Genomic DNA, 16,037 nt, shown 5'->3' on the forward strand with positions numbered 1-16,037 from the left:
TCTGGAGCCAATCCCAACCAACACAGGGTGCAAGGCAGCAAACAAACCCCAGGCAGGGCACCAGCCCACCGCAGCATTCATCCATTATCAAACCCATTTAAGCCAGATAAGGATTAATGGCTGCAGAGCATATCTCAGCAACATGTGGTACATAGCAGGAACTAGATACCATTTGAGAGCCAGTCCATCCCATGGTGCACACAAACAAACACTGCCATGGAGCCAATTTAGAGCCATGCCTTAAGATATATGAGGAAATGGGAGTATACTTTAAATACCACATTGACACAGGGAGAAGGTGAGCAGTCCATACTGACTGTGACCAGGCTTGGATTCAATCCTAGGTTCCTGAAGCTGTATCCCTGTCAAAATATGTAAAAACAATCTAAAGAATGTCATGTAGATCATAGAACAATTTATACACATCCATTTTATCAGCAAAATGCCAATTATGGCAACATAATACAAATTCTGTCACAGAAATCAAAATTAAACACTGCACAATTCATCCTGAAAAAGCATAGTAAATACTTTTGTGGGAAATGTTTTAATATGCAAAATTATATTAGGTATATTAAATCAAAATGTATAGATAATGTCCATTCCCAAACCTTTAAAATTAAATTCATGGCTGCAGGGGGCTAAAGCCTATCCTGGAAGCACTACACAAAAAGCAGGAAGCAACCATATGCAGGATACTAGTCCATCACTGGTGCACAAATTTATACTAATGAGGGCTGATTCAGAACCCCCAGTCAGCTTAACTAGCACATCTATGGGGTTGTATAACATAAAGCTGAGTCTTCACACAAAGGTAGAATACATAGACTCCACAAAGACAGTGATTGGGTAAGGAATTTATACACAGGGAAATCAGAACTGTGAGACACTAACCTCTGCACTTCAGTTCTGCAGATTTATCTACTATATGTATACAGCTGGCTTTCATATTAAAATGTTTAATTATATTGTGCCAGAGAATTGATTGATGATTATAAATTGGTCCTGTATGGTTGTATACATGAGAATGTTTTTCAATTGATTGGTTCCTTACTCCAAGTTGGATTCTGCCTGTGTGCCGTGCTGTTAGTTTAGATTACAGCTCCCTGTGACCCTAAAATTCTATTGAGAGGGTTCTGAAACTAAAATGACAATAATTTTAAAGTTATGCAGTTTATTCAAAACAAATTTTTTGGTGTGTATGTTTTAAGAGAAGTAAATGAGTCAAAACAATGTTTGCATAGTGTAACATTCTGGTGCATTCAGTCACTAAGTAAAATAATATGAAAGTTGAAGCATTTGACATTTTTTAGAGACAGTTACTTGTTTATTAAATATTTTTGTAAGGATAAGTCACATTAAAAAATAACAGTGACAATGGAAAGCAATTACATGTCTAAGCAGAGTACATTAAACGTGCTTTATGAAAGACATTTACAATTATCATGAAGTTAAAAATATAAGATAGACAGGCTTGTGGTGGCTCAATAGCTTTCAAAAACAGCACATTTCAATTCAAACAATGTAAAATTGACATTCTGATGTGTGTTAGTGGTGAAGGGTCTGTGATAAACTGTTGTTCAAGTTTGTTACTTATTTTTGAAAGTATACCCAATAGAGTAGTACCCAATAATTATGTAAAGAAAAACAACTATTAATATAAAATGACCAATACTAGCGTAAAATCACAATCAATATTTCCAATTGACAGGAGAAAAGCAACTGAAATAAGTTCCCCATCTATCAATTATTATTAGTTAAAACCTAGAATTAATTAAAATTACATTCTGTTAGTAACTATGAACCTGGAAAGGAACTGATTTATTGTATAATAGGAGTGTCAAAGGTGAAAATTATCTTAAAGATTTTAATTCCAGAGTGAAGACACTTGATCCTAACTCAGTCTGTTGTATATTATACCACTAAATAACTTTTTCATCTCATGCAATCTGTAATTCTGCCCTGTCCTCACTATTTACAGAACAATAAAACTCTGTGTGCACTATAGAAACTGTATACCACACAGTGGTCCTTGTTGATTTTATCTGATCTTCTACCCACAGATCAGCATTCCTTTCTAAACCCATCCTGTGTTTATATCACTTAGGGGAGCTGCACCTTTCCTGTGTAATTATTTAGTTCAAACAGTATTTAGCTGCAGGTTGATAGTGTCTGTTCTTTACAATAATAATCTCTAGATAACATTAGTTCAGTTACTTCACTATTATTCTGCATATCCTCTTTAATAAAACCCCTGTGTGCGTCCAGGTGCCCGTGTGTGTGTCTTTTGGTGAAGTGCGCATTTGCAGGGCCACACGGCACGTGTTCAGTCTCTTCCTGTGCATTCCCTGTACAGAAAGAGAGACAGACACCCACACAGGAATGCGCGAGACAGACACACACACAGGCACGCGCAAGACAGACACACACACAGGTGCACGCGAGACAGACACACACACAGGCGTGCGCAAGACACACACACACATAGGAAACACATGTGTGCTTCCAGGTGTCCGTGTGTGTCTTCTGGTGAAGTGCGCATGCGTGGGGCCACATGGCACGTGTTCAGTCTCCTCCTGTGCATTCCCTGCGCAGAGACAGAGACAGACACATACACAGGCGCGCGCGACAGACACACAAAAACAGGTGCGTGTGAGACACACACAAACAGGCATGCGCGAGACACACACACACACAGGCGCGCGCGAGACAGACAGACACACACACACAGGCGAGAGAGACACACACACACAGACACAGAGGCTCGCGCTTAAAAGAGACACACACACGAGAGAGACATTACTATTACACTGTGCATTCAACGGTATAATTGACTATATTTGTGCTTAAAAACTTAAAAAAATATATATTTACATACAGTTCATACGGTCTGGAATGGATTAATTGTATTTACATACAGTCCTATGGGGGAAATTACTTTGGTTCACGACCAAATCGGGTTAAACCAGAGTTTTGGAACGAATTATGGTTGTGAACCGAGGTTCCACTGTATTACTATCAGACAAAATTACAAGCATTTTACGGAAATACAAACCAGTATTACTGTGAGAGAAAATTAAAGGCACACAATACAGTGACACATATTACAGTCACATACAAGGTCCCTTGCCATTTAATATTGACTGTTCCTACTAATGTTTATGCACTACTGTTCTGGGCCCGTTATTGTAACGGGTTTAATGTCTAGTACTTAAATAATTCTTCTGCTCTTCCTTTTATATTCAGAGAAGTGTTTTTTATTATCTCTTATGGTTAACTTACCTAAAGCATATGGAGGAAGGATGCTGCCTGTATGAGCTGCTTGCACAACCTTTCAGTTATATTATACTTGGGATCAAAGCAGCTGGCAGACGAATAAAACAGTGAAATATGCAAAATACACAAGTTTATGTAACTGTTGTCAATGTAAAATTGAAACAGTAAACTTATTCGTAGTTGAAGCTGCTCAGAATATTTCTGTTTTAAAATAGTGGAGTTTTTTGAATCGCCAGTACTGTTCAATGGGAGATTTTGAAATTTCAAAACTTTGCAGTTTGATCTGTTTGAGATGTTTCAATATAAACTGAACTGTCTCATCAAATTTCTTTGAAGAATAAGTGTGCAAAAAGTAAAACTGTTCCACAGGTTCCTGAGATGTTTCTTGCTGATAGACAGACATGACTATTGTAATAGGTGCTTTTTGCATTACATGTTGTGGCAGGCGGCTGGGTCCTATTCCCAGCCGGGATGCCCCTTTGACACTGGATCTGGGGGAACACCCATAGGCTAAACCCTACGTTCCCAGGAACACTTGGTGGCAGCCCCCCTGGGTTGCATCGGGGCCACCTTGGTGGAACACTGGAGCTCATCCGTGTTGGGCTACATGGCCACCACCAGGGGGAGCTGAATGGCTTAATGAGACCATTTGGGCTGGACGGCAGCCACACCCAGAAGTGCAGCCTAAAGTAGGCCAACGAGCACCTGGAGCACTTACGGGGCTGCTAAAAAATTAGCCTGCAGCCACTACTTTAGGCGCCAGAGTTAGGAGAGGAGGAGGAGGAAGAGGAGGACGAGGACGAAGAGGAGGACGATGATGACAACGAAGCTGCCTGGGTGGAGTGGAAGAAGAAGTACCTGTGTAGAGTATTTTGTTGTGTTTTGTTGCACTGTGGTGTGCTTGTACGGGACTGTGTTGTGCCTGTGGGGATCATGGGGAAGACGTGCCCCACAGGTTAAGACAAATAGACGTCCTATTTCTTTTATTTTTACACGTGCCTCCGGTGTCAGTATGTGTTGGGTCGGGCACCTACATAGCGCCTTTCACAATGTGAACCTACCTAAAAAAATCAGTAAATAAAAAATAAACTCTGCCTAACTGTGTTCAGGACGTCTTCTCACAGGTTAGTCCCTAAATGACTAGGAGGAATTTCTTTCCCACTTTCTCTCTAAAACATCACAATTATGCCCCACTTTCCTTTTACTGTTGTTTTAACCAAACTCCTTAGCTACACTACCTTTCTGCACCACCCAACACCAAAGACAAGACTGCTTTGGCGGGGAGTGCTTGTTAAATTCCCATGGGATTTACTTACAGGGCAATGACTATGCAAATTATTTCTGTTCTCTGAGTAGTCTTCCACACACACCAAAGAGGCTATTGTCCTAGTTGCTCCTGCAACCACTATGCCTTTGGGCTCTTATAGCTCAAAGAATAAAACCATTTATTTTTGGGTTACCATTCCTTTTTAGTGTTTCTCTGTTGCCAATTAAATCCAGATGTTTTCTTGCCAATTCTCTGTCGCAGTTTTCATTGCTCAAGAGTATTTGATTCTTGGTCACCCCAGGCAGACACAGGGCTTACTGCCTTTGGTGGCTCCATCTGACTTACACTGACACATATTTTCTATACATTGGGTTCTTCCATAAATAGAAGACCTATAGTGGCCCCAAACTATGTGTTATTTGTCTTTGGTAGGCCCTTTTAAAGATTTTTTAGCCTTTAACAAATAGCCCTCTCTAAGCTGAATAACATATTTTGCAGACCCTTATATAACCAAGAGAAGTTTTGTGTAGTGATAGAATGTGTTGAGTCTATTAATCTTTAGGAGGTGCTGTGTGCTGGAATCGATCACATTGTTTGTATTATGCAGTCATCTCCTTGCAATGGTGATTTCTTTAAATTGTTATTGTTGATTTGCATTACTATAAAAGGAGTTATAAAATAGCTAAATAACAATTGTTTAATGGTTGCATTCCATTCATGTCTTTAAATGTGGTGAATAAGTCGGATGTTCTTTATAATCACTGGACATTAGCTGAAGCCAAGCATCTGTTGATGGAGGTTCAGCTCTCACTAGTCTTTCATTGTTTCTTTTTTCTGTTGCTGTAGGCATCACTTTGTTACTATTGGACAGACTGAGGGAGATTGACTGGAAGCACACATGGAGACTGACTGCAGAGAAGGAGCAGATTAACTTGAAATCGTTGTTGCTGGCTGATCAGGTAGGCACTGTCCTAAAAGACAGTAGCCTTGAATTTTTCTTAAGATTAATATTGGTAATGGCTCTGAAGTGTTTTCTGACAGGACTTTCTTGAAGTGAAATTGATTTCAGAGGTTAGGGGAAGCATTTCTGTCTGAGCTGCCTTATAGTTTGTATGCTCACCTTGCATTCCCTTAACCACCCTCTAGGAACTTGAATTTCCTTCCACCTTTCAAACATGTGTTGCTGCTGAATGGATTAATGAAACCAAACTTTTCCAATGTTAATGAGTGTAGGCATATGCATGTCCTGTGATGGGCTGTTATTTAGTCTACAGTTGGTTCTGGCCTTGTGTCCATTTACGGCAAGAATTAATTCCAACTGGGAAAGAACCACATGAGCCTACACTTTACATAAAACATAATAATAACACATGAAGATCAATGATTGCACACACATGCACACCAACACAGTCACAGGCATAAATACAAAGCCAGACATGCAAAAATGAGTACATGCACATACATTTGTGCATCCACTTATACAGTACACCATCATACACAAACAGTCACACATGGATGTGCACACATTCACAGCCAGACATATAAAGACATAAACATATATTATTTACACACATGCTGAGCTGCAACTCTATGACACCCTTGAAGAAATTCTTATTGATTTTTTTGGACTGAATAAGCTTTACAGCAAATGAAAGTTGAAAACAAATGCTTAAACTCACATGCCCACCCACACGATGACTCACTGTGGCCTGTGTTCTCACCAGAGATGAAAAAGTACTGTCAAAAAATCTACTCAAGTAGAAATATTATTACATGGCCAATTTTAGCTAAATAAAAAGTATCTGACATCATGGAAACTACACAAGTAAAAGTAAAAAAGTGGGTTGGCAAAAATTACTCAAGTAAAAAGAATAACTTTTTGGACAAAATTACCATAATTAGCAAATATTCTCAACTATCCATGCACTGGAAAGCATAAGTAGAATATACATAGTAATAAATAGATTTTATTTATCAAAAGGCATATTAATGACACACACACAGACTTACTTACTGTGTGTGTGGATGTATGTGTGGATGTATATACAGTATATATTGTGGCGAAAGGCTGGGGCCCTTCCCTGGCTAGAATGCCCCTATAATGGAAGGTATGTGGGAGAGAGCATATCCAGATCATTACCTCCCCCGGAGCGCTAAAGGGCAGGCCCCCCACGGCATGCAGCAGTGCCACGGATTTGGAGCATGGAAGCTGAACCCTACTAGGGCCTGTGGCCACTGCCAGGGGTGCCCACTGGAGAACTGCTGAGCCCTTGTTTGCAGCACACACCACACCAGGAAGTGCTGCCGGAAGTATGTCAACAAGCACCTCAAGGACCTCCTGGTGCCTTATAAAAGGAGCCAACAGCCTCTACACCAAGATCCAGAGTCTGGAGGAAGTGGACGAAGCTTGAGAGAGGAGTGGAAGTGGAAGAAAGCAAGAGAAAGAAGAGAGACAGAGACAGAGAGAGAGAGAAAGAATGTGAACCGTGCACTTTGGTGCTCTGTACTGTGCTGTGCTCAGGGGAGTGAAGAAAAGCTCTAAAAAATTAAAGTGTATTGTGTGATGCACTTGTGTGATATATATATCATATACTAGCTGTCCCCAGTGGCTCTGCCCACATAGTTGTGAAACAGGACAAACTTTAAAAATCAATTAAAAAATTGACGTTGGCGCTGTATCTGATAGTGTTCAGCTCTGATGGCAGAGTGTCCCCCACATGAGGAGAAAAGCATGTGGCTGTGATATCTCTGGCAATCAGCAGCTACTCTCTAAAACACATCTATCTCTGATCTCTCTCTCAAAAACGTCAAATGTTACTCCTTAACAATCTGTAGATGATAATGTCTGTTGAATAAACAGGTATGGATAGCTAAGTGGAGGCAAGGTACGCTCAACAAGTGGCTAGAGGTAGACCGACTTGAACTAAGGCTGGCGAGTGAGTGAGGAGGGCCCCTCCCCTTGGCCCGCAGCTTCTCTCTCGGATGTGTGCAAATAAATTGGTACTACAAAAAAACTATGATACTTAGCATGATGAGCGAAGTCGGAAAATCAACCGAAAAGTTCAAGTAAATTATAGAAAACAATCAGATCTAAATGTGTTAAGTAATTCTTTCGTGAAAAGCGGACAGACATACAGACAGAATGCGCTTGGACCATGAAATTTTTAAAACCGTTTCTTAGCGAGCACCTATGAGCCAAGGGTAACCTACATTCCGAATTTCAAGTCTCAAGTCCTCATGGTTTGGGAGATTTCGTAATGAGCGAGTCAATGGTATTTGGCTTTTATATATATAGACTAGCCGTACCCTGTGGCTTCGCCCACATAGTAATGAAACAGGAAAAACTTTAAAAATCAATAAACGTTGGCACTATATCTGATCGTGTTCCGCTCTGATGGAAAAGCGTTCCCTGTGTGTGGAGAAAAGCACATGGCTATGATATCTCTGGCAATCAACAGCTACCCTGTAAAACACACTTAGCTCTGATCTCTCTCTCAAAACCTCAGACGTTACTTCTTAACAATCTGTAAATGATAATGTCTGTTGAACAAACAGGTATTGCTAGCTAAGCGGAGGCAAGGTGCCCTCCAACACGTGGCAAAGTGTAGACTAACTCAAACAGAGGCTGGCGAGTGAATGAGGAAGGCCCCGCCCCCCTGCTCTCGGCTTGGATTTGCATAAATACATTAGTACCACAAGTGAACTATGGTACTTAGCACGATGAGAGAAATCTCAAAATCAACCGAAAAGTTCAAGAAAATTATGGAAAACAACCAGATCAAAATCCGTTAAGTAATTCTCACGTGAAAAGCGGACAGACATACAGACAGAACATGCTTGGAACACGAAATTTTTAAAACCTTTTCTTAGCGAGCACCTACAGTGTATGTGCCAAGGGTAACCTATATTCCAAATTTCAAGTCCCAAGTCCTTTATGGTTCAGGAGATTTTGTGATGAGTGAGTCAGTGGTACTGTATGATTAAAGTCCAAAAAAGATTAAAATAGCTTGATTAAAGAAACAGATCACATACCTTGTACAATTTATATCTTTTTTGAACAGGTAAGTGTTGTTTTAATATTTCAGAACTGGTACAATGGGTGTTAGCTCCTTACCCCCTTGTAAACTGAAATATGAAGGTTCAGAAAGTTAATTGAGGGATGGATGGCTTTGGAGTTGCAACAGTTACCTCTCTGATTTTAGAAGTGTTTCTGATGATTTTCTATTTATAGGAAATTTTTAATGCTGTGCTCAAGGAGATGCCAATACTGGTTTTCCCACTCCCTTGTTCCTGGAATGTTCAACTCTTTGACCACATGGAAGAGTGTTATATAGAAGCTTCACATCTGAAGGTACCAAATGCTTGTAATATTGCAACAGAATTTATCATAATGATTATTAACTCTGATATTTCATTTTGAAATTCTGCTTTATGTCTAATGCTGCCAGCACTAGTGGTCATAATTATACAGCTGTATACCTACAGTAATATACATACAGTAATAGCCAGATGTTAGCATGAATGAAACTATCTTTTTACTTATAAGGATTACATACTGCTTGACTCATTATGCTATTTGTTATGCAGTAAAAAATTGCAGACTGCACGTTGGATAAATGGTTAACCTTTTAACTCACATATCTAGAGATACATGTAGTGTCGGCACATGTGTGCATGAGCTGTTTGATGAATTTTCTGGCTACATTAAGCTCAAGCACAATTATATCAATCTACCATCTTTAAAAGATATTTATTAGGGATTAAAAGTGAACAAAAGAATGGTGAGTTACACAAACAATTCCCCATATTTTTTTTGTTTATACATTGATAACATTCAAGCACAGTAATTATTGAAAATGTGGAGCAGCAATGCAGGTACATGAGTGTATGAAACAAGTTAGTCCCCACAAAATAAATACAAAATGATATCAGTACACAATAGTGTTAGATTGGTACTAAAATTATGACTTCGGTATCGATACCAGCTTGAAGAATCTAATACTGTTACCAAAACAGCACTGAAGCAAATAACGGATAATTCTTCACCTGCTCTGTCTCACAGTGATCTACCTGCTCCTCTGCAAAACAGTGTACCTCCCTGCCTTGTCACACTCCATCAATACCATGAGATGTCGAGTTTCTCTGTGGACTATTCAGTGAGGTTATATTAATATATACCAGTGGTGTCCAACTCTGACCCTGGAGGGCCACAGTGGTGGCAAGTTTTCCTTTCTGCCACCTTCTTAATCAGTAACCAATTTCGGCTGTTAAAAATGTACTTTTTTCCCTTTATTTTGATTGCCTTTGTTATTTAACAGTCCTTGGAAATTTCTTCTTTTTTCCTTAAATGGCAGCCAAATAAAATCAAGTTGTGAAGTGAGCCAATGGATGGCAAACTAAGTTGGGGGCCTCAAAGTAAACTTCAACCAATTTCACTGAAACCATTTACTTAATTAGAAGGTGATATTTCTAATATTTAATTCCAAGGCTTGCTGGTTCTCACATTCAACCACAGCAGAAAGCACCATCAAAATGTTTTGCAGACCAAAGCAGATCTACATTACTGAGGCCTTCACCTTTCTTTATTTTCAGATATTGTATGATGGGCACAGGTTAGCTGGTTATGTGTTGGCTCATTTTGTGTCTCATTATTGTTTGGTTGCTATTTAACAAATAAAAGAAGCTAAAGGGTTTGAGACTTAAACAAGCAAGTCAATTAAAAAGAAGTTATTTAGCAAAAACTAAAACAGGTCACTAATTAAGAAAATGGTTACAACGAAAACCTACAGTCACTGTGGCCCTGCAGGATCAGTATTGGGCACCCCTGATATATATGAAATAAGCTAGATGTAATACTTATATTTTATTGAAGAGCTTGGGATTTATGGTTTGGCCATTGGGATAGTGCTAATAAGTGATTCGGCATGAGGTACTTAAAACCATTTACTTCTGGCTATAAAATTAATGAAACACTGGTACTGTACTCTTTTAAAAAAAAAAATTCTGTACTTTTTCCATATAATTATATTGCAAAACACTGTCTCGATTATCAAAATTGTGGGGCATTTGGTGGTGCTACATCAAAAAAAAGATTATTAGGATCTGTAAAAATAAATGTTTAACAAAGAAACAGCAGAAAGCCTAAAAGGCCTTGTTTCAAAGCTACATTTTTAGTGACAATCTGCGATTATGAGTGTGATGTGTTAGTCAGACCGAGACTACTCATTCTGTAATGCTTCCCTAGGGTTGGGAGCCTAGAATAAGTTCTGCTTCACTCTTTCCTTTTGTTATGGCTGCCACCTGTGGATAGGGATTACTAATATAAATCATCTGGCAGCTAGTGTGCAATTTTAAAGATTTATCATTCACATTTAAAGCTCTCAGAGGGACACTATTTTCATAATGCTTCATAGTTCATGATGAATAGATGCAATCTAATTGCATTTTTATTGTCTTCCCATAACCTGCCAGGCAATACGTTGGAATTCTATCAAAAAACTTGCAGTCAGGGACAAGCATATTGAGTTTTTCAAGAAATTGTATGTGACATTTTTGGAGTATGATGGCAACCATCTCCGGAGAGAGCTGTTTGGATGTCCCATGAATCCAGAGAGTGTAGAGGTGAGTGAGCAATAGAAAGATAAAAAAGTAAATGTGTGTATTTGGGCTAAAAACCTTCCAATTTCTGTAGTTCAGTTAGGTTTAATACACTGGACAGAAGACACTGGTTCCTGTACTTTTTCTACTTCCGAGGTTGATTTGCATTATTTGATGGCTACTTAACTCTTAATACATTACACTAATTCACATATATATTTTTGCACTTACAGCACTATCATAAGAACCTAGGGTTGACAAGAGATAAGCCCATTCACTCTTTTAAGCTAATTTGGTTAGCTAGTATCTAGGAAGTTCCAAAATTTCATCCAGATATTGTTAATAGTTTTCTGGGTCTCCATTGAAGCTACATAGGTGTTTAGTATGGTTGTGGTCAGCATGATCTGTTGAGTAAACTCGTGGGTGTAGCCTTGAATAAACTTAACTGTCAGATTACTTTGTATATGCCTTGTTTACAGTGACACAGTAAGTCAGAAGCTGGGGTTGAACTGGCCATGTTGTGGTTTAAAATTCAGTGTCCTGTACACTTCACCACACTGCACCACAGCTAGGCTTTACAATGGCCTTAAACAGAGAAAACAGTGTGCAAATCTGTAAGTGTATGCAATGACTGGATTTAGCCCAAGATTATAGGGCTCCCCATATCACAGCCTCAGGTATCTGAGCATGCTTTGCTGATCATTGTGTGTTAGGTTGTGTAATGACAGCTACCAATGTTTTGTATTCATGATATCATTGTGGAAAATGGCCCATGGAACATTTGACAAAAATGAAGATGAACTGATTTTTGATTTTTGGTCCATTCCGTGCTGATTAAGGGTATGGGAAGTATTGTAAATTTTATTCAAAAGGAGGCAACATCAGCTTGTCGTGAGATGAGAAAAATTATCAAAGAAGCAAAAAAGGGGATTAAAGGTGCTGGACAGTGCAATCCTTGAAGTCCAGTGCTAACTGGAGATGCAGATAGCTATAGATACATGATTGCAGAATTTGGAAAAACTCTCAGTAATATAATACAGGAAAATGAGCCAAGAAGCATGTTTTAGAAGACACAGACTCATGTCTCAATGAAAGACTCCTGCAAGATCAGTTTACTCTTTACTTAGCAAGATAGCAAAAGTGGGAAGGTTACAACAGACAGACATAAAGTCCTCTTGAAAGCATATTTCTTACATCTCTTCCTTTGTAAAGGATTATGAATCTTTCAGGACTAAGTTTTGATTCATTTACCATTTTTGCACAAAATTTATTTTCACTTTTTTTCTTCTCGATATTATTTCACTGCATCCATACATTTTTTTACCATATTCCTATGGGTGCTGCCATTTTGTGTGTGGTTTTTCATGTTAAAGATGGTGATTCCTGTTGCTAGTCATGCATTTGTTGACAATTTCTGGCATGTTGCTACGATAAAGGATGATAGCACACTCAGTATGACGTCCATACTTTAAAATTAATAATAGAAGGGCTCCAAATTAACAAATACATTATTCCAAAATAATTTGTTGCAAAGTTGTGGTTTTAAACTTGGCTTACTTATGAGTTTTGGCTTAACGTTTCTTCATATTCAAGTAACATCTGATATTTCTCCCACCTAGGGTTTGCTCACACCATGACCACTTCAAAATTAAGTCATTATAATAAGAGGACTAAGTCGCTGTTACTCTGCAGCTTTTCAGGGACTGTGCATTGTTTCACTGGGAAATGTTCATCATTTGATCTGTTGCAATGATTTCATAACACTTAAACAGTTAGTGACAGCTCATGGCCTATGGGCCCCTGGGGGCTTCTTAGAACATCATAATGTAAATCTTCTGTTTGGTTAATTTAAGACTCACATGAAGTCATTTCCAACTAGCTTTACTTATGGTTCGAAGTAACATGTAAATGTACAATACTGTACATGTTGACATAGCACTTATTTATAGGATATGGGTATTATGCTAGGATCGTAGCATTGCCTTGGATTGGGGTTGAAACTTCTTTTTTCCCCTTTTTATTCTAATTTTCCCTTTGTTTAATCTGTTTTGATTTTGAAGTAAATGATTGCAGCTCTTTTATGTTATTATTTGTTTGATTTAGTAGAATGTCATTGTAAGTTCCGCTTTTCGAAAATAAAATATAAAAAAAAGTTCATAGAATTTCTTGTGTAGATTTTCCTTTAACCACAAAGTTAAATAAAAGGCATTCATAACTGCTATCTCAAAAAGGCTAACATAATCTGAAACATGTCAGGTTGCTCCTCAGTACAAAAGCACACATTTATTGAAATGTGATAAAACATAAAATGATGCTACTTGTCTCTGATCTTTAAATCATCCTATATATTTGTTTGGCATATATGATGTACTGTTATTTGTTTTTTTTTTCACTTGAGACAGTGTTTTATAATGACCAATGTTGATGTCTGCTTTATCTGTAAATGGAAACAGGGCATCTTTTTCAAAGTTTCTGTAAAGGTCTAGAGGAAGTGGTGGGTGCTTTCTTTCTATGTAAATACAGTTTATTATTCCTTCTATGGGTGCTGAGGGAATGTGTGGGCTGGGGAGTATTTGTTTTGCTTTATTGCTCAGTCTACAGTACAGTCTTGCTCTTAAGATAAAAAAATTATAAATAAATGTAAACTGATCACAAGAAACATACAGCTCTAGAGACAGCTCTAAGATTATTTCAGCCTTTCTGACTGAGCTTGTCCACTTGGTTTACAGTTGCAGGCTAAGCTGGAGGCATTAAGTGAAGATGACAAGTGCTATGATTTTTACAGACAGCGGATCACTGTTCACAGAATGCACCCGTTCTTTCTACCTTATAGCATCTCTACACCTTCTAACAGCATGGATGTGACACTTGTGGCACATCTTTCCATGGACAGGTACCCTATAATAATTCTAATAAAATAAATCAATATGTTGCTTGATAAATGTGCTGGTTTGATCTAAAAGTTTTATGAATATCAAAAAACATTTCTACAAGCTTGGTTTTCACTTTCAAATGTTTATAGTAAATGTATCCCTGTATCTATAACTGTATATGTCTAATTGTTTCCTATACAATCCTAAACCTTTTGACAGACCTAGAACAAATTTTCCATAGTTATTCTCTAGGACTATACGGACAAGACTACCATAAAACCTAGATACCTCACCTTTCCTCCAATTTTATTCCCTTGACACATGAAAAATGTAGGTACCGTTTCCTTATTAACCGGTTTTGACCAAAATTGGTAACTGATGGTTTTCTGGGTCATAGATTACGATTCTGAAAATTTGTTTATATCAAAATTCAAGAAAGCAGATTCAATTTAAAATGTAGGTACTATATCGGGGGTAATAGCTTATTATCTGTGGTGGGCTGGCACCCTGCCCGGGGTTTGTTTCCTGCCTTGTGCCCTGTGTTGGCTGGGATTGACTCCAGCAGACCCCCGTAACCCTGTAGTTAGGATATAGCGGGTTGGATAATGGATGGATGGATAGCTTATTATTATTTTTGTTTCTTAAATATGACCATTATTTCAAGAAAAAGGTTCTTTTGTCAAGTATTTTTCTCTTCACACCACCCTCACAACATGTTAAAAACGTGTTTTAATTATCTGTTGGGGTCTCTTCCCTATGTTGCCTACAATGCACCATTGTTAACAATGCATCCAAAGGTTTGCTTCAGTACTGATTGTACTCATTGAATATAGGATTGTGACTCATAAAACCTGTGTTTAATAGTTAAAAATGTTACCGTTTTTTTTAATCAATGGAACAAAGCTATGTGTGAAGAAACTCACGCCAAACATGACAGAAATGACAACTTTAACTGGACATGCTAATAGATAAGGTGTGTTCATTCCAGGCATTCCTATAATACCCACTGACATGGCTTTCAGTTTTAAGTGACTGTAATATCAAGTGCAACTTGCATTTGCTATGACTATAAATAAGGCTCTAAGACAGTCAATCAAGGTAGCAGGCATTAACTTTGAAAGTCCATGCTTTTCTCATGGTGAGCTATGTGCTGCTTGCTCCAAAGTGGGCATATCAAAACATTTATACATTAGATTAGATTAGATTAGATTCACTTTATTGTCATTACACATGTATAAATACAGGGCAACGAGATTCAGTTTAGCATCTAATCAGAAGTGCAAAGAGCAGAAGTACAATAAATATAATATGTGCATATTATGTACAGTTAAATACGATATTTACAGTTAAATGCGATATATACAGTTAAATACGATAGGTACAGTTAAGAGCACAGTGAAGATGGGAATAGATATATAGATATATATAAATAGATATACAAATGTTCTAAATGCGGATGGCAAATATACATATTTTACAATATACATTTATGTACCTATACATGTATTTGTATGTACTATAATACTATAAGTACTATATATATATATATATATACACATACAGATGTACAACATACAGGTGTGTTATGTATGTGCAGTAATAATATAAGTACTATTATATATACACAGATGTACAATATACAGATGTGATATGTATGTGCTGTAATACTATGAGTATTGTAATATATACAGATGTACAATATATGATATATGATGTACAATGTACAGGTGTGCTGTGTGTGCACAGGTATGTACAGATATGTACAAGGAAGGGAGGAGGAGTAGTGTAGAGGATTAAGTGTGTGGATGTGAAGGTTTAATGGGGGACTGAGTTCAGAAGTGTGACCGCTGTGGGGAAGAAGCTGTTCCTAAACCTGCTGGTTTTAGTTGGAAGGCTCCTGTAGCGCCTTCTGGAGGGGAGGAGCTGGAAGAGTTTGTTGGCTGGATGAGAGGAGTCCTTAAGAATGCAACGAGCTCGGCGTAAACATCTCTTCTTGTGAACGTCCTCAATGACCGGAAGTGGAG

General features: G+C 38.1%; 1 protein-coding gene across 3 annotated transcripts in view; it reads left to right on the plus strand.

Moving 5' to 3' along the window:
* large2 (LARGE xylosyl- and glucuronyltransferase 2) overlaps window positions 1–16,037 on the plus strand; it is a 58,963-nt gene that overhangs the window by 17,269 nt on the left and 25,657 nt on the right. For all 3 annotated transcript variants that reach the window (XM_039754947.1, XM_039754953.1, XM_039754960.1), the window contains 4 exons: window positions 5,390–5,502; window positions 8,775–8,894; window positions 11,015–11,164; window positions 13,870–14,033. In XM_039754947.1, the coding sequence (XP_039610881.1) occupies window positions 5,390–5,502; window positions 8,775–8,894; window positions 11,015–11,164; window positions 13,870–14,033 (547 nt within the window). The remainder of the gene's footprint in view (window positions 1–5,389; window positions 5,503–8,774; window positions 8,895–11,014; window positions 11,165–13,869; window positions 14,034–16,037) is intronic.

This window comes from Polypterus senegalus, chromosome 1 (assembly GCF_016835505.1).
Source record: "Polypterus senegalus isolate Bchr_013 chromosome 1, ASM1683550v1, whole genome shotgun sequence".
Classification (NCBI taxonomy): Eukaryota; Metazoa; Chordata; class Cladistia; order Polypteriformes; family Polypteridae; genus Polypterus; species Polypterus senegalus.